At 45.2% G+C, this 24264-nt stretch overlaps 1 protein-coding gene across 1 annotated transcript; it reads left to right on the forward strand.

The window, feature by feature from the left end:
* Positions 1–1216: 1216 nt before the first annotated feature.
* PRR30 (proline rich 30) lies at positions 1217–17492 on the forward strand. Its single transcript, XM_089528374.1, has 4 exons — positions 1217–1336; positions 2907–3018; positions 6874–6967; positions 14013–17492. The coding sequence occupies exons 1-4, from the start codon at positions 1217–1219 to the stop codon at positions 17149–17151; spliced, it is 3465 nt and encodes a 1154-aa protein (XP_089384500.1). The 3' UTR covers positions 17152–17492.
* The last annotated feature ends 6772 nt before the right edge of the window (positions 17493–24264 follow it).

Below are 24264 nucleotides of genomic sequence, written 5' to 3' on the forward strand. Positions count from 1 at the left end.
GGTTTGCAATCCAGTCTCTAGGGTTGGCATCACCTGCTGCAGTAACTCATGGTGTCATCTACCCCACTGACCTCCTTCCATACCACACCATACAGAGTCCTTGGTAATGTTTAGGTAGCAATAGCATTTACATTTCTGTACCACTTCATAGTGAACTTAAGCACTCTTTAAGAAGTTTACAATCTGTAAGCAAATTGCCCCCAACAAGCTATGAAAGGATGGAAGGCTGAGTCAACCTTGGAGCGCTGGCATCGAACTCACAACCTTGTGGCTATGGTACAAGCATTTAACCACTGCACCACTAGGGCTTCCTGGTGTACTAATTTTGAACTAACGTTATTCATAAATTGCAATTCCCATACATCACTGAATGTAATCCTATATAAGGAGAAAGGTGGGATACAAACTAATAATAATAATGACAATAATTGTGGCAGAAACCACTAGCAAAATTAAAATTATGCATTTAAATTACAATATCATACGCACAACTTAAATGTACAGTGAGCCCGTGTCATATGCAGCTTTCAGCTTATTCTGAAAGCCACATGACAGAACCAGCAATGGTGCGCACCTTGCACCACGCCACATGCACGAGCCCCATTATTTTCAATGGGGCTCAAGCATACTCGGTATTTGCCTTACACGGGGGGGGGGGGGGGGCAGAACAGATCCCCTGCATAAGGCAAGAGAGCACTGTATTTACATGTAAGTAGTTTCATGTGGTTAAGTGAAAACTTGGTAAGTTGTATTCTCTCTTTTTTTTAAAGAAAAATGTACAAATAATAATATTTTAAAATTAAATTTTAATTTAAAAAATTAAACCCTTAGGCCTCTCCTTTCTCCTCCCACTGAGCCTCACCTCATCCACACCATCTCTTCCAGTGAGCTCCAGCATTTTAAAGGGATGCAGGCAAATGCCACAGCCCATTTTTGTCCAAAGGCAGACATTTGGGGAGCAGTGGGGTCACTAGCCCATCGGATGTCACCTGGTGTGATGTGCAACCCTCCAGTGACGCCCCTGAATCCAGCCGCTGCCCCTGAGTGTGGTTTGGTGGGTGCATTTGACCTAACCTGCTGCTCCTGCTGCCTGGTGACCACAGAGGGGCCCAGGCCAAGCTGGAAAAGACATTTGTGATGCAGGCATGACCTCAGGGCCCTCAGGGCTCTAGTCTGGAAATGGAGGCTCTTGGAGCAACTGCCTGGACCCCGGACCATGGCAGACCTCTTGCATGTTATCATCCCTGACAGCTGCCATTTGTTGGTGCTGGTGTTGGTGGGGCTCTTTTTCCTATTTGCCATACAGTGGACTGCCCAAAAAGTGAAGGCATGCTGGGTAAGAGTCAGGCTTTTGATTTGGACAGGAACATATTTCTGATCCTGGCTCTAAATATGGATAGGTATGGAGTTCATAAGCAATATGGTGTGGCTAGGGATGTTATTTTGCATTAATCAGATTTCCGCATGAGCTAATGTGGTATTGTGGTTTGAGTGTTGCATTAGGATTCTGGAAACCAGAGTTCAAATTCCTGCTCAGCCATGGAAAACCCACTGAGTGACCATGGTAGAATCCAAAGATATAGCTGTGTTAGTCTGTAGAATAGGTACGGAGAGAGCTCTTGTAGCACCTTTCAGATTAACTGAAAGAAAGAAGTTGGCAAGATGAGTTTTCGTAGACTTCAGTTTGCTTCCTCAGATGCTTTTGGTGGAGTGGAAGCCAGGGACAGACATATATGGGTGACCTTGGGCAAGTCATCCTCTCTCAGCCTCAGAGGAAGGCAGTGGCAAACCTCCTCCTCAGAACAAATCTGGCCAAGATAACCCTAAGAGTTCATAACTCTGGGAGCCTGCATGATACAGTGGTTTAAGGGTTGAACTAGGACTTTTGGAAACCAGGGCTCACATTGTCCACTTAGCCACTGAAGCTGACCCTGGGCAAGTCACGCTCTCTCAGCCCAAGAGGAAGGCAGTGACAAAACTCCTCAAAATCGATCTTGCCAAGAAAACTTTGTGATAAGGTCACCATAAGTCCAAGCTACCTTGAAAGCACATAACAACAAGATCTTGGTGGTACTTGATTTTTAATTTGTTGTAAGTAGCCTTGAGTCACATGTTGGGAGCAAGCTAAGATTTAAACTAGATAGATAGAAAACTGATGTTTTTCTCCTTGAACTACTCATATTCAAGTTAAATAGTCCAGATCAACAGGCTAATTAATTATACAGCTGAAGAGACAAGGGGTGTACCTGCACTGGTGGAAATAATGCAATTTGACACCACTTTAACCGCCATGGCCCCATCCAACAGAATCCTGGGATTTGTAGTTTTTGTGATGCACCCACATTCTTTGGCAAAGGCTAAAGACTTTCTAAAACTACAAATCCCAGGTTTCCATAGGATGGCCCTTTAGCACTTAAAGAGTGTCAAACTGTGTTGTTTCTACATTGTAGATGCACCCAAGAAGAGGCAAAGGCTGGCTTGCCAAATCTTCAAGAAATGAAGGAGCCTGACAGAGCTCTCCAGGGAGGCAATTCCAACATCTTGGTGCCACTGTCAAAAGTCCTTCGTTTCATCACCATCATCACCTCTTCTCTTGGTGGTGGGTCACAGAACAGGGCCTCCTATGACATCCTAAAGGCAGGAGACAGTTCCTAAGAGAGAAAGGTCCCAGAGAGCTTTCCTGGATCCTGGGATTTGTGCTATGGAATGACATGTTCTCAGGAACAGTGGTTGAGGCTCAATGCATATGCTGACTGACACTGCCAGGCTCTATTTTCTGGAAGATCAGCAGAAGGTGTCCTGAGGTCCCAGGTTGTGCCCATGAAATTTCAGGGCCTGGGATGCTCCTCTATTCTGGATGCACACCATGATCCACTGAGCTCTAAAGGCAGAGTACCCAAAACCAGCCAACTGTGATATCCCAAATCTTCCTCCTTTATCTCTGGCAGGTTTCTCCTTGTATTTGTCCTTGTGTCAAGAAGCAGCAGCACCAGAGAAAGCATGGAACAGGACCGATAGGTGAGCACTGCACCCCAGGGCGATCCCTTCCTCCTCTTTCCTTCCAGTTGGGTGGCAGTTGGGGGTCTGGGTTTTTGCTTGTGGCATAGTGGTAAATTTTGAAGGGCAGGCCTTACTACACAGTCTCTATAGCATCCTCTCCAATATTTCACAGATGAAAACCAGGACAAAAATGATAAACGAGGAAGAATGGACAGGCTGGGTGAAGTTGCAACAGTTTGCAGTTGCCTGAGTTCACTGAAGGCAAGCTGCTTCTGCATTTTGAACTCAGGCCTTGTCTGCATGCGCCAAATAAAACAGCCTTCTCACATCCTCTTGGCAGGGAGACCAGACGACTCATGACCCAAGTTCTAGTGCAAATAGATGTCCAGTCTGTTCTGCATCAGAACTGGAGTATGCCCCTCTTAAATTTCATTTTAAAAACGTACTGTTCACTCCTGATGTTTTCAGAATCATAGAATCCTAGAGTTGGAAGAGACCACAAGGGCCATCCAGTCCAACCCCGTCATGCAGGAACTCATGTTCTGTACCATAGCCAGGCAGTTGTTTAAAACATACCACCTGGCACATCTGAGCCACCTGGCTATCAGCCATCTATCTGTACCAGTAGTTACTCGATCTGAGGTCAGAACAAGATGCCCAGCCATGTGATTGAGGCTGGGCACCTCGTTCTGACCTCAGAGTAAAACAACCCATGGCAATGGCATATGCGCCGGATGTCCCAGCATCAGAATGGAGGAGTTTGGTAATGGCAGGGTCAGTGTAGCTCCAGGGTCAGGATACTCTGGGCCAGGATACCCCTCATTTCCCCTGGCCAGTGCAGAGAGGACCTCAGTTATTATTATTATTATTATTATTATTATTATTATTATTATTATTATTAACCTTTATTTATGAAGCGCTGTAAATTTACACAGCGCTGTACATGCAATCTTTTTAGTTAGACGGATCCCTGCCCTCGGGCTTACAATCTAAAAAGACATGACACAGAAGGAGAAGGGAGTGGTGGAGGGAAAGGGTAAGAGGTCCAGCAGTTCCTCTCTACCTCCAAGGCCTGGACCAAGGCAGATGGACTGGAGGGAGGGCTTGGGTTCTTAATGGATGGTTAATCATTTTCCAGGGAAAATACATACTCTCAAGTAGGATAATGCATATACAGTACATAGCAATACAGGAAATGGTTTGATAAACAGGCACCAAAAGAACATCAAATAGTAAGCGACAATTATTCAATGCCTGGGAAGGCTTCTCTGAACAGGATGGTTTTCAACTCCGTTTTGAAGCAACTGATGTAAGCTGAGGGAAAAGGGGGAAAGTGGGGAGAGAGACCATGACATTTTAAAAGCAGCTGGAAAAGATGGATGACAGGATTGATCAGGACTGCCTTTGCCAAATCAGAACAGTTGGAGGGTATGCTATAGCAGGGGGCAGGCAATTGTGGGAGGCTATAGCAAGGGAGGGCAACTATTGTATTTTGGGTACTCTGTGGGCCAGTTTAGGCCCATGAGAAGTCTTTTCTCCAAGAGGTGACCCAGAAATTGGGATTTGGGGTGGGGGTCTTGTGGGGGCCACCAGAACACTGTTGGGTGTGCTTGGGATCAATGAGCTGCACTTTTCCCATCCTGCCTTAAAACAATCCCTAGCAGTCTTCATGTCCAAGAGAATTTTTGTGAGTTCCAGGATGCCCCCATGGACATCAAAATCCAGGGATGGTCACGTCCCATTCAATACAGTGGTGTAGTAAAATGGTGTCCCTTATATAAAATGGCAAAATCAATTGTGGAATTTATATATTTATATATATTTTTAATAACTCGGTGGATAAAGATTCCATGGATATGGAGGTTTGCCTGTACTTTGAATTACAACAGGGATAGCCCATAACAAGACTTTGTGACTGGGAACATCCACCTACCCTCTAGTTCCTGTGGGAATTGCAGCCAAATTCAGCAAGGAAAAGAGGGGATTTGGTAGGGTGGACAATGACTTCATAGAAGAATATTAGATGGGGGACGGGACATCCTGGTACCCTCCTTTTCCCATCCTTATAGTATGATCGCAAAAAGATTTTCATACGGCTTCACACTTATCCTGTCGTTTTCCTGTCATTGAAGTGGAATTGTCTTGTTGGAAAAACATGTTAATGCAATTCCTTTTTCACTGACAGTTTAATGATAGAATCAGCGTGAATGTGTGAATGTCTTTCACGTGATCACTCTCACGGATGGGATAAGAATGGGCTTCGCTCCCATACCCCATCTGATAATCTCCATAGCTCCTGTTCATAAAAAAATGTCCCTGAAGAGGATCTAGGGGTCTTAGTAGACGCAAGCTAAACATGAGTCAACAGTGTGATACAGCATCCCAAAATGCCAGTGCAGTTTGACACTGCATCAATAAAAGTTTAGCGTCCAGATTAGAGGAAGTTGTTGTACTGCTCTCTTCTGCTTCCGCCAGATCTCCCCTGGAATGCCCTGTCCAGTTCTGGGCACCACAATTTAAGAAAGATGTGGACAAAATATACTTTTAAAATGTTAATAGTATTTTAATGTGATGCTTGCTTAATTACACTTCAGTGTTTTTATTAACAAGTTTGTTTGTTTGTTTTTAGCTAATCTTGTTTTTAGCTTTTATAAGCCACCTTGGGCCCCATGTCAGGAGAAAGGCAGCATATAAATTAAATGAAGAATTTAATTATATTTAATGCTCTCTTTTTGTTTGTTTTTAATCATATTGTTATTTTAAATTGTGAGCTGCTTTGAGTCCCAAAGAAGAAGAAGAAGAAATAATAGTAGTAGTGATGATGGTGGTGGTGAATGTAGAGTTAATATTATGTCTCAGTAACCAGCAAAATCGCTAAGATCCTCAGAGCTTGACTGAAGGTTTGGTGCCCTGTTCGTTTCATGACAAGCATTTTTAAAAAGCCAATGCAATTCTGGCTGCATCAACAGGAGAATAGTGACTAGACCATGGGAAGTCGTAGTACTTCTCTGTTCTGCTTTGGTCAGGCCCCAGCTGGAATACTGCACCCTGTTTTGGGCACCACAATTCAAAAAGGATGTTGACAAGTTGGAGTGTGTCCAAAAGAGGACCACAAAAATGGTGAAGGGTTTGGAAACCATGAAGCCCTATGAGGAAAGACTTAGGAAGCTGGAGATGTTTCGCCTGAAGAAGAAAGGGTTAAGAGGTGATTTGATAGCCTTGTTTAAATACTTGAAGGGATGTCATATTGAGGAGGGAGCAAACTTGTTTTCTGCTCATCCAGAGGACACTGAACAATGGATGCAAGCTACAGGGGAAGAGATTCCACCTCAACATTAGGAGGAACTTCCTGACAGTAAGAGCTGTTTGATAGTGGAACGCACTGCCTCGGAGGGTTGTGGAGTCTCCTCCTTTGGAAGTCTTCATTCATATTGATAGTTTTTTGTGGGGTTTTTGGGCTATATAGAAGAGTTTCTTCCTGACGTTTCGCCAGCATCTCTGGCTGGTATCTTGTTTCTCTGAAGATACCAGCCACAGATGCTGGCGAAACGTCAGGAAGAAACTCTTCTAGAACATGGCCACATAGCCTGAAAAACCCACAAAAAACTATGGATGCCGGCCATGAAAGCCTTCGACTTCACGTCTTCATACTGAGTTTGGATGGAATCTTCAGGAGTGATGTAGGTGTGTATTCCTGCATGACAGAGCATTGGATTAGACAGCCCTTGAAGTCCCTTCTATCTCTCAGATCTTTCCCAGGGCTTTGATCCTATAACCTCTGGCTTCGCTACATCCCTGCTCCATCCCTGCTCCTTGCACCCCAAGTAGCTCACAGATCTTTCTTATGTCTCTTATTTGCAATACCATTGTCAGGAGACAAGGAGACAAACACAGAGTCAAGGAGAAGTCGGTGTACAACTACAGACTCCGACAGGAGTTGGCGCACAACTACCGATTCAGAAACGAGGTAAGCCATCCCTTACGCTCACCCCACAAAGTGGTCTGTCCTAGAAGCAAGAATCTCTTGCTGCCCAAGAGCCTTTCCGTGTCTCTCTCTGAAGAGGTACAAACTTGGTAGAAATGCAAGAGGAAAAAAGAGAGGAAGAGCTGGAAGGTCCTTGGGGTGGCAGTTTTCCTTTTAAACCAAACCCTTAAGTTTGCCCTGTATCTTATCATTTCGCATGAACATAGTTCATTGAGACAGAAGCAAGGAAGAAAATATTTCTGTGTTCAGAAGACTTACGAAGCCAACCTCAGTGGGTTGTTTAGCGCAGAGATGGCCAAATGTGAGGAGGGTGGAGGCTATTTCCCTTGTGATCTCCCTCCTTCATAAGACACACTGGTGCTCTGGCACAACTAGAAGTAACCAAATAAGAAACTGGAACACACGTATTCACAGTGGAAGAATTAAAGGAAACAAAGTCCCATGTACTGTATAACAATCAGGAACATATTTCTTAAAAAGCCCAATGCATTTTGGCCTTATCACCAATTGGCCTTCTTCAGGGGCAATTCTCAGAAAATGTTGGAGTTGCCATCTGCAGAGTCTTTCTTTCAAATACTCAAAAGGTTCAATTCTATAGAGAGTGTAGGCTGCAGTGCCAAAAGTTTCTGAAAATTACCCTATAGAAGGCCAACTGGTGATACGTTTAAAACATGTTGGACTTTTTAAGCAATAAAAGTGTCTGACCATTGTATAGCATGTGGGACTTCATCTCTTTTCATTCTTGCAGCTAAAACTAACAACACAGCATTTTCAGTTTCATTTTTTGTCAATTTTAAACCATATTTTCCACATTTATTGTGGGTAGGAAGTCTTTGTGTGCTGGGAGGCAAAACTGCTGCATTTTTCAATAGTTTAAAGGAGAAAGTGTGTCCCTCCAAAGTTTGGGCCTGAGGGTTTTGTGGGTCTTCTAGGGAGCTTTGTGGGCCCCATTGCCCCCTGCTTTCCAAAACAGGTTTGTGTCCCTCATTACAACTCTATCACATGAAGCTAAAAAGTGGAATTTCAGCAAGCTAAAAGCATCTCTGGCTGGTAGTTATCATACAATAATGTGTCCGTCCTGTTGCTGCCTTGCATTCTTTTCATTACTGTACTGCACCATTTCATTGGTGGGCATTATATTACAGTCGGCTTTCTGCATCCACAAATTTATCTATAGATTCAACCATCAACGGTTTTAATATACAGTGTGTGTGTGTGTGTGTGTGTGTGTGTGTGTGTGTATTCCAAAAAACAAACCTTTATTTGTAATTTTATATCATAGAATCATAGAGTTGGAAGAGACCACAAGGGCCATCCAGTCCAACCCCATTCTGCCATGCAGGAAATCCAGATCAAAGCATCCGCGACAGATGGCCATCCAGCCTCCGTTTGAAGACCTCCAAGGAGGGAGACTCCACTACACTCCGAGGGAGTGTGTTCCACTGTCGAACAGCCCTTACTGTCAGGGAGTTCCTCCTAATGTTGAGGTGGAATCTCTTTTCCTGCAGCTTGCATCCATTGTTCCACGTTCTAGTCTCTGGAGCAGCAGAAAACAAGCTTGCTCCCTCCTCAATATGGCATCCCTTCAAATATTTAAACAGGGCTATCATATCACCTCTTAACCTTCTTGTCTCCAGGCTAAACATCCCCAGCTCCCTGAGTCGTTCCTCATAGGACATGGTTTCCAGACTCTTCACCATTTTAGTCACCCTCCTTTGGACACGCTCCAGTTTCTCAATGTCCTTTTTGAATTGTGGTGCCCAGAACTGGACATAATATTCCAGGTGGGGCCTGACCAGAGCAGAATATAGTGGCACTATTACTTCCCTTGATCTAGACACTATATTTTAATTGATGCAGCCTAAAATTGCATTGGCCTTTATAGCTGCTGCGTCACACTGTTGACTCATGTTCAACTTGTGGTCTACTTGGACTCATAGATCCCTTTCACATGTTGTCTCCTTAAGCCAGGTGTCCCCCATCCTATATCTTTGCATTTCATTTTTTCACCCTAAGTGCAGTACCTTACATTTCTCTGTGTTGAATTTCATTTTGTTAGCTTTGGCCCAGCTTTCTAGTCTATTCAGGTCATTTTGAATTTTGGTCCTGTCCTCTGGAGTATTAGCTATTCCTCCTAATTTGGTATCATCTGCAAATTTGATAAGCATGCTCCCAATTCTGTCATCCAAGTCATTGATAAAGATGTTGAATAGCACTGGGCCCAGGACAGAGCCCTGTGGGACCCCACTGGTCACTTCTCTCCAGGATGAAAAGGAGCACCCTTTGGGTTCGGCCGGTCAACCAATTACAAATCCATGTAACAGTTGCCTTGTCTAGCCCACATTTTACAAGCTTGTTTGCAAGAATGTCATGGGCAACTTTGTCAAAGGCCTTACTGAAATCAAGATATATTATATCTACAGCATTCCCTTCATCTAACAAGCCGGTAACTTTATCAAAGAATGAGATAAGATTTGTCTGGCATGACTTCTTTCTCTGAAACCCGTGTTGACTTTTTGTGATTATGGCATTGCTTTCTAGATGTTCACAGACTCTCTGTTTAATGATCTGCTCCAGAATCTTTCCTGGGATTGATGTCAGACTAACTGGACGATAATTGTTTGGATCCTCTTTTTCCCCCCTTTTGAAGATGGGAACGTTTGCCCTCCTCCAGTCTGCTGGGATTTCTCCTGTTTTCCAGGAGTTCTCAAAGATTATTGCCAATGGCTCCGATATTACATTTGCCAGTTCTTTTAATACCCTTGGATGTAGTTCATCTGGTCCTGGAGACTTAAATTCATTTAGGTTAAACAGGTATTCCTGTACTATTTCTTTACTTATTTTGTGCTCAACTTCCCCTATTCTATCCTCTGCTCCATTATCCTCAGGTTGAGCTCCCTTTTCCTTTTCTGAGAAGACTGAGGCAAAGAAAGTGTTCAGTAATTCTGCTTTTTCTCTGTCTTCTGTTAGCATTTTGTCATCTTCTCGACGCAGTGGTCCTACCATTTCCTTTTTCTTCCTTTTGCTGCGGACATATCCATAAAAGCCCTTTTTATTCTTCATAACCTCTCTAGCAAGCCTTTCATTCTGTGCTTTAGCTTTTCTGACTTTACCCCTACACAAGCTAGCTATAGTTTTGAATTCCCTTTTGGTGATTTCCCCATTTTTCCATTTCTTATACATGTTTCGTTTAAAAGTCAGCTCAGTTGAAAGTTCCTTAGTCATCCATCCTGGTTTCTTGAGACACCTCCCGTTTTTCTTTCTCACCGGAACTGTTTGAAATTGTGCCTTCAATATCTTCCTTTTGAGAAATTCCTATCCATCCTGAACTCCCTTCCCTTTTAGTATTTCTACCACGGGGTCACCCTCAATACTTCTCTAAGTTTACTGAAATCCACTTTCCTAAAGTCTAGAATGCGTGTTTGACTCTGCCTGGCTTCTCCTTTCCATTGTATAACACACTCCAGGAGAACATGGTCACTTCCACCTAAGGATCCCACCACTTGCACTTCATTAACCAAGTCATCCTTGTTGATTAGGATCAGATCTAAAATAGCTGACCCCCTTGTTGCTTTTTCCACCTTTTGGACAATGAAATTGTCTTCGAGTAAGGAATTTACAAGACCTTGAGGATTTGGCTGAGTTTGACTTCCAACAAATATCAGGGTAGTTGAAGTCACCCATCACTACTACATCTCTCCTTTCTGAGTGTGTGTTCATCTGTTCTAGAAAGGCATCATCCAATTCGTCTGACTTGGGGTTCATAGAATCATAGAATCATAAGAGATGGAAGAGACCGCACGGGCCATCCAGTCCAACCCCCTGTCATGCAGGAAATCTAATCAAAGCATCCCCAATAGATGGCCATCTAGCCTCTGCTTAAAGACCTCCAAGGAAGGAGACTCCACTACACTCCGAGGGAGTTTGTTCCACTGTCAAACAGCCCTTACTGTCAGCAAGTTCCTCCTAATGTTGAGGAGGAATCCCTTTTCCTGGAGCTTGCATCCATCGTTCCGGGTCCTGTTCTCTGGAGCAGCAGAAAACAAGCTTGCTCCCTCCTCAATATGACATCCTTTCAAATATTTAAACAGGGCTATCATATCACCTCTTAACCTTCTTTTCTCCAGGCTAAACATCCCCAGCTCCCTGAGTCATTCCTCATATAGGGCATGGTTTCCAGACCTTTCACCATTTTAGTCGCCCTCCTTTGGACACGCTCCAGCTTCTCAATGTCCTTTTTGAATTGTGGTGCTCAGTAGGCTCCCACAATAACATCCAATTCCTCAGTCTGACTTGGGGGTCTGTAGTAGACTCCCACCGTAACATCCTTGTTGTTTCCCTGCCCTTTAATTTTTATCCAGATGCTCTCCATCTGGCTTCCAGGATTGATATCCTGGGTCTCTTCACTGGTGTAAATGTCCCTGAAGTATAAGGCTATTCCTCCTCCTTTCCTGTTTGGCCTGTTTCTCTTAAAAAGGTTATATCCTTCTATTGCTACATTCCATTTATGAGACTCATCCCACCAGGTTTCAGTGAGGGCAATTATATCATATTTGCTTTGTTGCACTAGGATTTCGAGTTCGTCTTGCTTATTTCCCATGCTCTGTGCATTAGTGTAGAGACATTTAAGACCATGTGTTCCCTTTACTTGCTGCCTGTGCAAACATTTTTGGCTCCAACTGTTGGGTCCTTGCACTCTTTGCCTTGTTCCTTCTATGACAGTTTGACTATTTTCTCCAGCCTTTTTGCCTTCCAGAATACTGTCTCCCTCCCCTACATAACTCAGTTTAAAACCCTCCTGATCAAATTTTTGAGACTATTGGCAAAGACAATTTTGCAAACTGGTGTGAGATGCAACCCATCCCTTGCCAGAAGTCCCTCCTCATGGAACCGCAGCCCATGGTCCAAGAATCCAAATCGTTCTCAGCGGCACCATCTGCAGAGCCGGTTGTTTACATCCGCTATTTTCTTCTCCTTTCCTGGCCCATGCCCTTCGACTGGGAGAAGAGAGGAGATGACAACCTGTGCATCCACCTCTTTCAACTTCCTACCCAAAGCCTCATAATCCCTTATGATATTCTGAAGGCTGTGCCTTGCAGTATCATTGGTTCCCATATGAACCAAAAGAAAGGGGTAATGGTCAGTAGGCTTGACAAGTCTTGTCAGCCTCTCTGTCACATCACGGATCTTTGCCCCAGGGAGACAGCACACCTCCTGAGACATCTTGTCAGGACCACAAACCACTGCTTCAGTGCCTCTCAGCAAGGAGCCTCCCATGACCACCACTCGCCTCCTCCGAGGCTTAGCAGCAGCCGTTCCCTTTGGTGAAGCTCTCTGGGTCCCCTGCTCTGTCCCTGAGGGCTGTCCCTGCTGCTGTTCCTCATCATCCCTGATAGCAGAGAGAGATTGAAATCGATTCTGCAGCTGCAAGCTTACAGAATGTTCCCTGGTTTCCCTACTTTTGTGTGTGACCTTCCTCCAACTATCTACTTCTGTTGTGTGTGAAGTGACCTCCTCCTCCCCAGCAACTTCCTCTGTGTGTTTCCTGTCCAGGACCATTTGGTCCATTCTGGTCAGGAAAACCTCTTGCTCCCTATGAATGCTGAAGTGTAGCGACCTGGGCCTCCAGCTGCTGTACTTTCTCTTCTAAGAGGGCTACCAACTTGCACTTGGGGCAGGTAAAGTTCCCCATATCCCTAGGCAAGAAGACAAACATCCCACAGGTGTTGCAGGTGACTGCAGCAGGGCCTTCAGTGTCCATATTGAGAAGTCTTAAGGAGGCTCTGAAACAAAACTGTGGGTTTCCCCTGCTAAACACCAGTGTAAAGACCCCCTGATGGCTTGGCCTTTGTCCCCAAACTCTGTCCTTTGAGTTCAATTCACTGGCCTTATAGTTATGTAGACTAGCTTCTTTCAGAGCAAGTCTCTGACTCACTTCCTCTGAGCAAAAGTACCCACAAGCCCCTTAAGGAAAAAGGGAAAAGAAAATGTGGAAAATTAAAGGGACCCCCTCTAACAATGTTCCCAGGCCAGCTTCTCCTGTGTACTCCATACCCTCCTTGACTATATAACAATTTTTTAAAAATCAAAATAAACAATTCACGCGCCATTAGCGTGTGCCTCCCCCAGCACTTAAACAGAATTAGGCTTCTGGCCACCCCACCAATGATCCACAGCAATATACCAAGTTTAAAAAGGTCAGATCTCACCAAAGCACATGGAGAAAGAAAACCAGCTTTCCTCCTGGAAAGAGTGAGCTAGAATGCCTCCCCCAGCACTTAAACAGAATTGGGGTATATATAGGGGGTACCATTTGACTATGCCACTGTGTTTAATAGGCCTTGAGCATCCTATGGATTTTGGTATCCATGGATTTTGGCATCTACTGGGAGCTCTGGAATCAAATCCCAGCAGATAAGGGCCCGCTGTCCTGCCTTCATGCAATAGGTCTCTTCTGCCACAGTTTTGCTTCTCAGGCAGTCATATAGTATGAGTGGGCATGATTCTGTTCCTCTCCCACTCCCTCTCACAGCGATTGCAGTTGCCAAAAGCTTCATGAAGACGGCTGCTGTGTGCACGTTTACACAAGGGAGGCAGTTGGCAGCTGGGATTGCTTGAATGGGGCTGCTATGTGAATGTGCAGACAGCAGCCTTGCACTTCAGGAGCGGGGAGAAGGAGTGATCACTGCTGCCAACCACTGCCTGAAGATGGCTGATGTGTGCACATTCACACAGCAGTTGACTTCGGGAGGCAGTTAGCAACCGTGATTGCTTATTCCTCCCCCTGCCTCCTGGAAGGCAGCATTTCGCATTGTGGGAAACAGATTGTCAAAACACTATTGTGGGGGAAAGTGATAAAAATAATGCCAAACCAGTGTGTTTCCATTCTTAATCTAGTGTGATTATGGCGGGATAGCAGGCTTGTGTGATAATTTTGTTAGACAATAGGGTCCAATGCAGACTGGATCCAATTGTTCTGACCCTTTGTTCTGATTCTTTTCTTTCCCCCCTTCCCTGCCCTGTTCAGGATTCTACACTCAACATCCAACACCTCCATGGAGTCAGTCATCTCCCTCTGCAGCTGGATTGGGTCCTCACAGGCCAACAAGACCAAGATCCCACACTCTGCATCCAAGACCTCCTTGGGGTCTGTCATTTCTCTCCGCAGCTGGGCTGAATTATCTGCAGGTGATGCCCCCAGTGGCAGTTGGTCTTCTGGAAAAGCAGCCTCCCTCTCCCTTCAAGAGGATGCTCAAATATTGCAACCATACCAGGGCAGGGTGAGGTCTAGGCATCTTCACCAGAAGCCCTACTCCTATCCCCATGTCAACTTTGACCTACATCTGAAGGAGCAGAAAAGGCAGCCAGCAAGAGCCACACTCTGGTCTAGTTCCATGACCAGGTTGGTCCCTGGTGCTGCTCCCTCCTTGCAGCACACCAGGCCGAGCAAAGGAAGGCCTAGCCACCTGCAGAGACACAGTCAGAGGGTTGGTTTTCTGGACTATAAGCAACAGGAGCTGCTGGAATGGCACATCTACAGGAAGCATCAAGCAAAGGTTACACCCCCATCTCGCTGGGCCTCCAGCACAGGAACCAGGCCAAAGTCTGCTGTTGCCAGTGGCCAGCACTGGGGCAGGTTGGGGCCTCAACAATCTCTCCAGAAGTCTCACTCCAATCCCCATAGGGGATTTTATGGGACACAAAAGTTGTTGGAGTGGAACATCGATGAGAAATATCGAGAGAAGCATGCAACCTCAGCACATCGGATCTCTAACAGAGAAGGTAGGAACCAGCTTGACATCACTCATGTTCCATACTGGAATGAGGTGGAGCTCCACCCCTCTCATCGAAAGCCACATCCCTATTCCCACATTGATGTTCATCTGCACCAGAAAGAGCTACAGAAGCAATGGGAAGGGCCCATGCTCCAGTCTGACTCCATGCGCAGGCTGATCCCTGCCACGCCTTCCTTGCACCCTGCCATCAGAGGCAAAGGCAGCCACCCCCATGTTCAGAGCCATAGAAGCAGGATCAGTTTCCTCAGCTACAAAGAACAGGAGCTGCTGGAGTGGAACGTCCATAAGAAACGGCAGCAGAAGGACTCAGTACCATTGCAACAGTCCTATAGCTCTGAAGCCAAGAAGGCTGGAATGGCTCGTGGATATCAACCACACTGGATTGGGATAGAGCTCCAACATCCATCCCAAAAGCCCTGCTCCTATTCCTATATTGACTCCAGTTTATGTGAGAAGGAGCTGCGCAGACAACACAAGAGACCCACACCTCAGTTTCATCCCTTGTCCAAAGGGATCCCCACTTCTGCCTCTTTGCAACCAACCATCAAAAGCAAAGGCATCAGCAGCCCAGCTCATTTTCAGGGACATGGGGACAGACTCAGTTTTCTGGGCTACCAGGAGCAGGAGCAGTTTGCTTGCCAAATCTACGAGAAACATGGGCAGAAGGAGGCAACACCATCCCACCGGACCTCCAGCTCCAAAGCTCAAAGCCCAGCTGATGTTGCTCAGGGTTGGCAGTCACACCGGGGCAGAGTGAGGCCCCAAAAGGTTCATCAGAAACCCCACTCTTATCCTCACGTGGGACTCTCTAAAGACCAGGTGTTTTATGACTGGGATGTCCACAAGAAGAATAATGTGCAAAAGAATAAAGGATCATCACGCCGGGCCTCCAGCACTGGTAGGGCAGGAACCACACGGCAGCTCGATTCCATGACCAGAGTGATCCCTGTTGCTCCTTCCTTGCATGGTAAAGGTAAAGGCAGCCTTGCTCACCTTCAAGAACATGGTAATAGGACTGGTGTTTTGGGCGGCAAGGAGTGGGAATTACTTGCCTACAATGTTCACAAGAAATCTCGAGAGAGGTCTGTGACCCCATTGCACCAGGCCTCTAGCAGAGAAGGGGGGACACCTATGCTCCAGTCTGACCTCACAACTTCTCCTTCCTTCCACCCTGCTGGCAAAGGCAGAGGCAGCCCTGCCCATTTCCAGGGCTCTCACAGAGAAACTAGGGCCCAGAGCTTTGCTGATATCCCTTCAGGTGAGATACCGCAGTGGATAAGCAAGCAACGTCCCAAAGCTGCTAGCCCCAAGGTCAAGCTTCTAGCCCCTTCCTTGCCTCTCAGCATCATGGAGTCGGTCGACAAGGAGCAGGCCATGCGGGACCTGCACATGTGCCTGGCTCAGGGGCTTGAGACGGGGCGTGGACGGCCCTATGTTGAGTACCCTGTCTGTCTGCAATGTGGCCGCTGCACCCCATTTTGTCCACACCCTCGTTCACGGCACAGCCCATCCCTTCTGGTCTATCCCCGACTGAGTGTGCGCAAAGGCAAGGTCCACATGAGCCTGGGCTTCCTCCTGAAGATCAAGAGGCATGAGGCTGACAGATGGGGCCTGGGGTCTGGTGTGGATGTCTCCAAGATGAGGCTGGGCAGGGAACATCACTCCAGGCGAGATAGGAGTAAAGCAATCACAGCGGATACAGGAGCAGAGAGAGCACAGCACCAACAGAGAGGAGAGCACAGAAAGGGTCGGGAGACAGCACACCAGCATCGGGGCCCAGAGAAATCACGTTCCCCGATTCGGCAGGACTCTGCAGAGGGGGTTTACCTGAAGAAGAGAGATCAGGATGTTCCTCCTGGCGTCCAGAGGGTCAGCTTTTCAGCTGCCGATCGGCTGTCCCCAAAATCATCTAAGTCAGCCATAAAGCCATCAAAGCTGTCTAACCACCCACACTCTAACCCCCAAAGAAGCAAGCCAGCTCCCAAAGAAGCAAGGCCACACAAGCCCAAGTCCCACAAGAAGCACCCCACCATTTTGGGACGGCTGCTTTCATATATGAAGAAAACATGGATTAAGCTAGGGGAGAGAAAAGGGAAGAAGCCACCCAGCAAGCAGGGCTCTGTGGCTTCTTCACAGAAACCGCACTTCTCCGGCCGCCAAACTGATGGAGAAGTTTTGCTCAACCGGAAGTCTTCCTCTTCCAAGCAGAGACATTCACATGATCACCGAAGAGTTTCCCTGCAGCTCCCAGAGGATGATGTTTCTCCACCTGCCAAGTCAAGGGAGGGTCACCATCAAACAAAGTCACCATCTTCTAAGAGGTCAAAGCAACTTTCTAGGAAACCTTCCATGATGCAGTTAAGGTCTTGACCCCATGAAGGAAGACCTTCTCCGAGCAAACCAGTTGTCAGGGACAAAGTGTAAGGAAACCTTTCTTAGCTAAGCTTTTGCTTTCTGGGGAAGTGCTGGGATCCATCATTCCCTTTTCCCCCTTTTCATACCTGAAAGATATTTTAATGCTCAAAGTGTGTAACAATACAAACTGTCATTTGTACAAAGGACACAAAAGAGTTAAGCACAGTTGTAATGAACAGTGCTCCATGTTTGGGAACCATCAGCCAACTTCTAGTATGAGCAGCTGAAACAAGTGAAAAGCACATTTGCAAAACCAAAAAGTTGCTTAAAAAAAACAAAGTACCATGTTCTTGGGGTCTGTGAGGCCAACTGTAAATGAACACTGCAAACACAGTCACAATGACTTCAGTATCTGTACATTAAAATCAGATTGCCCAGTTCAAGATGGCAAGGATCCATTTCTTATTGCTGGTAAACAAAGCTCTTCTCCCCTCTAGCTCTCTCTCCAAACTGAACTTATACGTACAGCCCCTTTCTTAGGGCTTCCCTACCCACTGGTTAAAGCCAGTAATTTATAGAGGTTTCCTTATTGTCATTGTGTGCCCTCAAGTCACTTCTGACTTATGGTCAGAATCCAATCCCTATCATGTTTTTATTTTTCCCCCCAGCAGGATTTGTTCAGAGGGTGTTTGCCTTTACCTTTCTCTGAGTCTGAGACAGTGCAACTTGCCCAAGATCATCCAGTGGGTTTCCATGGCTGAGCAGGGGTTCGAACCTTGGTCTCCCAGTCCTAGTCCAACACTAAAACCTCTACATGCCCTCCAACATTTCACAGATGAAAATTGGCACCCCCCTTTAAAGCCTTTATTTGTCCAGAAAGTAGTTTACTAATTAATTAAGTAAGTAGCCACTTTTTAAAGCCTTTCTTTGTCCCAAATGTAGTTAACTAGTTAACTAATTATTTAACTAATCAACCCCTTTTGAAGCATTTCTTTGTCCAAAAATAGTTACTTTCTTAACTAACATATCTAACTAAGGGACCGCTTTAAAATCATTTGTTTGAAGTGGTTGTTCTGGGGAGTACTGGAGGAATGGGGAGGATCAGCAGGAATGCCAAGGGCCACACTAGGCTCTCCAAAGGTTGCACACATCCCAATGGCTGGGAAATTCTGGGACTGGCCCCACTTTCTTTTCTGGCCCCACTTTCTTTTCTTTCTCAATTGAGATAGATTCCCCCCGTGTGAAAGAGTCCTGAGAGTGGAAGGGACAGAGCATCACTTGCAGAAAAACGTCAAAATGGGATCTCCAGCTCTCACCCAGGTTTTAATTCTGGTTCTTCATCCATCTCCCTGCTGGTTGCCTCTTTAGCAGGGGGAAGATGTGGAGAGGTGGTGATACCTCTTGAACTATTCAGGGGGCGATGCTGATGCTTTGGGAGAGACTGGGAGTGTTGCTCTTTAAATTTATTTCTTTATAGCCATTTGTTACAGCCTCCTGTGGTCCAGTCCAGAGGAAAGCAATTATTCTGAACACTTAGCAGAATGAAGGGTTCTAAAGACCATGACAATGCATCAAGCGCTTGCACTGAATGGGCATAGCCATGGCAACAACTGGTGCAAAGATAGACGGATGGCTGCATGGTGTTAATTACATCCCAGGTGGGCTTCTTCGTCAGGAGTGGCGCTAATCAGAACCTCCAAACGGGCACCTTGTGGAGGTCCAGGTGGGGTAGATGGAAACTTTCTTTTATTCAAGTATTGCACCATTTTTTAAAATGTTATTAAATGGTTGGTAGTTTGGGAGAAGATAAACAGGAAGAATCAGGCTTTTTAATTCACTCAGGAGCCAACATGGTACAAATGGCCAGAATCTTTGCAAAGAATTTAAAGTCATAGAAGGAACTCCAAGGGCCATCCAGTCCAACCCTCTGCCATGCAGCGAGACAAAGGTAAAGTGCCTTGAGAGATGGCCATCCAGCCTCTATTTAGGGATCTCTAATAAGCAAAAGTCCACCATACTCTGGTGGGTTACAGACTGCCTGTTTGGGGCGGCCTGCACCCGCCCCTTTCCCCGCTGTATCGGGGCCTCAGCTGCCAGACCGGCAGCCTCTGAGGCCCTGATCCGCCGCTTTGCAGGCTGTGGGGAAGCGGCAAAAGGCCGCTTCCCCGCGGCCTGGAAAGGGGTGTCCTTGGGGCTTCAAGCCCCAAGGACACTTGGCAACGGCGAGGAGGAGGAGAAAGGGGCCTCTTGGCCCCTTTCTCCTCTGTGTCGCTAGGTGCAGCCATGTAAAGGCTGCGCCCAGCGACGCAAACCCCAGAAGGAACTCCGTTTCGGAGCTCCTTCTTGCACCGCGGAAAGGGCACTCTAGGCGCCCTCGCATGGTGCAAAGACGTCACGTCCACGCCACCTCGTTTGGAGGCGGCACGGTTGTGACGTCATAATGGCGGTGGCCGTATAGAATGGCTACCGCCATTTTGTGCGCGCTCCGCGCGTGCTAGAGTGGCAGTGTCCGGAAAGGATGCCCCTTTCTAACCCTAGCACGCGCGGAGCACACACTTTTAGGCCCATCTGTAACGGGCCTTTGAGGCAGACTATTCCACAGTTAAACAGATCTTGCTGTCTGGAAGTTCTTCCCAGTCTTTAGGTGCAATCTCTTTTCTTGTAACTTGAATCTATTGCTCCGTCTCCTAGACTCTGGAGCAGCAGAAAACAAGCTTGCTCCATTCTCGATGTGACACCTTTTCAGATATTGAAACATGGCTATCATGTCCCCTCTTAACCTTCTTTTCTTTAGGCTAAACATACCCAGCTCCCTTAGCAGCTCCTCAGAGGGCTTGATGGTTTTGTCACCTTTTTGGTTGCTCTCCTCTGGACACGCTCCAGCTTGCCAATATCTTTCTTGAATTGTTATAAAAATATTCAAATCATTAAAAAATGTAATAAGTTAAAAACAATGTTATGTTTGATCCAATGGACCAGCCTCCACACTGGCCTTCTTTCTCAAACTTTTTACCCTGGAGGAAAGTTTGGAATAATTTTAAAGTCTCAGGGAACTTGCTGTTATTGTTAACTACCCTTTATTCAATCCCTTCTCATGGTGACCCTGTGGATGAGACATCTCCAAGTCCATCCCCTGTCTTCATCTGCTCTGCCCAACTCCTGCAAACTCATACTCCTGATCTCTTTAATAGAGTCCATCCATCTAGCATGCAGCCTTCTTCTCCTCCTACTTCCCTCCACCTTTCCTAGCATTATTTCTCCCCATTTGATTCATGCCTTTTCATGATGTGGCCAGAATACGACAGCCTCAGTTTGATTATCTTGGCTTCCAGGGAGATTTCTGGCTTGATCTGTTCCAGGACCCATTTGTTTTTATGGCCGTCCATGGTATCCTCAGTAATCTTCTTCAGCACCACATCTCAAATTAGTTGATTTTCTTCATATCCACTTTCTTCACTGTCCAGCTCTTGCATCCATTCTTGGTGATGGGGAGTACAGTGGTGTGGAGGATTCTAACTTTAGTGCTCAGTTGTACAGTGGACCCTTGTTATATGCTGGGGTTTGGTTCCAAGATCCCCGTGGATAACAAAAGCCGTGTATGCCCAAGTCCCATTAAATATAATGACATAGCAAAATGGTGTCCCTTATAAAAATGGAAAATCAAGGTTTGATATTTGATATTTATATATTTTTTAACATTTTCAAACCGAGGATGTTTGAATCCGTGTATAAAAAATCCGTGTATAAGAAAGGCCGACTGTATATCTACTGTTTAGTATCATTTCTAGCTCTTTCATGGCTGCCCTTCCCATTTCTAGTCTTCTTTTTATTTCTTCACTGCACTCTCCTATCTGATCGATGTTTGATCCAAGATATGGGAAATCTTCTACTATTTTGATTTTCTTATTGTCTAGTTGCAGCCAAAGGGAAACAGTTGGCAATTAGCTCAAGGATTTATTTATTTTTTTGTATTTCCCACATATTTCCACAAACCCCATCACTTAATAATGAAAGAAGTAATAGAGAAGGAAGCACTGATTCTGAATCAGTGGGGACAATAACTGTCTAATTAACAATTCGTAAGCCACTCTGAGAGCATTTCTAAAGAGCTGGGTATAAATACAATCAATCAATCAGTAAAAGATTTACTTAAATGTCATTACTTAAGAGACATCTATCTATGGAGTTAATCACACTGGGGTTAATTTCAGCATTAAAGAGAGATTAAAGTGCATTTAAAGCAAGGGTAGGCAACCTTTTTGAGCCGGGGGCCGGGTTGCTGTCCCTCAGACAACTGGGGGGCCGAAGCCAAAAAATAAATAATTAAATAATTTTAAAAAATTAAATAAATAAATAAACCAAGACAAATGTAGGACAACATTTTCAAATGGTGGACACTTTTTTTAAAAAAGTGGAGGACACGCAAAAAAATTTGCTGATTTTTTTTTAAAATGTTAATATAAATGCATGTTTCTGAGGCGTCTTATAGACAATTGCCCCCTTGCTCCTGCGCGCAAGAGGCCAAAGGCCCCGGCGGCAATTGGTGGCAGGACTGGGCTGGGGCCGGTCCCAAAGCCTCACTAGGCCACATCTGGCCCACGGGCTGCAGGTTGCCTACCCCTGATTTAAAGCATCCTGCAAATAAGTGAAAATGGAGAGTAATTGCATGAATGATCATCACGTGCAATTTCTGCAAATAAAGTGATATCAGAAATGCATTGTTGCTGAAATCCCAAACCTAAAAAGACGTTCATTAATGCTTCTTTGTGACCACTTTAACGGTGGGTTTTGTGCGATGTTGTGTGAAATTGTTTCGAGTAATTGTGCAATTTTTCCGGGATATTCATGGGATAAACTCCCAATCTCCTTCGTGTGATAAACTCCTATGACTCTTTTACTTAAGGATAGTGCTGATAAGTTTTGGCCTCCTCCTCAGGCCACCGCTTAGGGGCAATCTGCACAACCCCAATCTCCTCATAATCCTAGCTGAATCTAACTAACTGTCCTGTGTTTTACTAATCCCAGTCTTTCCCCAACCAACTCTTATACACACCAGCCATTTTAAAATCCCATTTAAACACGAAACCAACCACCGCTCATCTCCAATCTTCTGTTCTCTCGCTCCTTTTCAACAAATCACTTATTAGCTATAATGTACATCACACACCATAATTCCTCTAATTAACACAACATTTAAAAAAAAACACAACCTTTTAAAAAAAACAGCCCAGAATATCAACGCTTATTGTCCCATTGTGTAATGGAGGATGCACAATGGCTGTTTTGGCAATCTCAAGTGAAACATTGAATGTACTGACAAATAGTTGCACACCATGCAAGGATGTGCAACTGCATAGCTGAAATCCTGTTGTTTAATCTCAACTAGATGTGACCTATTGAATGGCGAGTCAACACAGAGGTAAATCCAGTTGATTCAATAGTTTTGCTCTAATTGGGGCTAACAATAGGATTTAAGCCCATGTGAAACTGTTACTCTTGGGGAACTTGACATGTAACAGTAAAATGAATATATCAATCACACAATGGCCCAAAAAATTACAACTGCATGTGCAATGGATGTTACATATTTGTATAACACCAACAGGATTCTGGACATGATGTATTTTATTTTATCCGTATTTTTTAAAACACGAGAGGAATTCAACAACCCAAAATCATTACATTGGGAGATAAGGCAGCTTAAATGCCTGAAAAGCATTCACAGAATGCTTAGCTTGACAGTTTTTGCAATGCAGGCTTAAATCTGTACTACAGCCGTTATGGGAATAGAAAATGATGAACAGAGTAAGGATTGGGGCAGGAGGAAGAAGTGTGTGGTTCAAAAACAACCCAGACATCTGGTTATTGGCTTCATGTTAAATCGAAGCCCCGAGACTTGTAATGAGAAGTGTTTTATTGATCCTGTCTGCATCTGCTGAATAAACTGCCCAAGCTTGGTCTCTCCTTGGGGTATAGTAAGGAATGGGTTCCTAGGATATTCTGAATCTGTCTGCATTGTATTGGCAGCAAGGTAAAACATCAGCTGTACGTTGCTGACCTCAACTCATCACAAATGCTTTCAGTGTAAGTTGCCTGTAACCAATCACTGGTTGTGTGTGCTTTGCATATGCAATGAAGTCTCTGATGCACCAGAGACTAGAACATGAACCAGTAGGTTCAAATGGCAAGAAAAAAGGTTCCATCTTAAATTTAAGAAGGGCTTCTCAATGGTAAGAACAGTTTGACAGTGGAATGGACTGCCTCAGAAGGTGAAAAAGCGGTGGACTCTCTGTCCTCAGATGTCTTTACGCAGAGGTTGGATGGGCATCTCTCAGGATTGCTTAATTGTGTAATTCCTGCATGTTAGGAGATTCATAGAATCACTGATCTGGAAGAGACCAGAAGGGCCATCCAGTCCAACCTCCTTCCACCATCCAGAAAGACCCAATCAAAGCATTCCTGACAGATGGCCATCCAGCTTCTTATAAAAACCTCCAAAAAAGGAGACTCTACCACACTCTGGGGCAGCGTCTCCGCTGATGAACAGCTTTTACTCTCAGGAGGTTCTTCCTAATGTTGAGGTGGAATCTCTTTTCCTGTAGTTTGAATCCATTGCTCTGGGTCCTTGTTTCTGGAGCAGCAGAAAACAAGCTTCCTCCATCCTCAATATGACATCCCTTCAGATATTTAAACCATGACAACCCTATGGATGAGACATCTCCAGCAGCCCCCCCCCCCCCCCCCCGTCCTCTACTGCTCTGCCCAGCTCCTGCAAACTCACATTTATGGTCTCTTTAATAAAATCCATCCATCTAGCATGTAGCCTTCCTCTCTTTCTACTTCCCTCCACTTTTCCTAACATTATTGTCTTTTCCAACTATTCATGCCTTTTCATGATGTGTCCAAAGTATGACTGTCTAAGTCTTGTAATCTTGTAATATAAACAGAGACTGTAGTCAAGAAATTATTAAAAAAATTAGGAATTGGAAGGGCAGCTTAGGAAGGAATTGGATAAGATCTTACAGAGCAAAGACATACAACTGAACATTAAAGTTAGAACTGTCCAAGCCATTGTATTCCCCATCACCATGTATGGGTGCAATAGCTGGAGAGTGAAGAAAGCGAACA

Source organism: Sceloporus occidentalis, unplaced genomic scaffold (genome assembly GCF_023333645.1).
Source record: "Sceloporus occidentalis isolate IW3139 unplaced genomic scaffold, rSceOcc1.0.p SCAF_6, whole genome shotgun sequence".
Classification (NCBI taxonomy): domain Eukaryota; kingdom Metazoa; phylum Chordata; class Lepidosauria; order Squamata; family Phrynosomatidae; genus Sceloporus; species Sceloporus occidentalis.

What these genes read in the sequence shown, in the direction of transcription:
- PRR30 (XM_089528374.1), top strand. Translation starts at nt 1,217, where the DNA reads ATGGCAGACCTCTTGCATGTTATCATCCCTGACAGCTGCCATTTGTTG. An exon ending in AAAAAGTGAAGGCATGCTGG is followed by an intron (nt 1,337 to 2,906) that starts GTAAGAGTCAGG and finishes ACCCAAAACCAG; the next exon opens with CCAACTGTGATATCCCAAAT. An exon ending in GCATGGAACAGGACCGATAG is followed by an intron (nt 3,019 to 6,873) that starts GTGAGCACTGCA and finishes TACCATTGTCAG; the next exon opens with GAGACAAGGAGACAAACACA.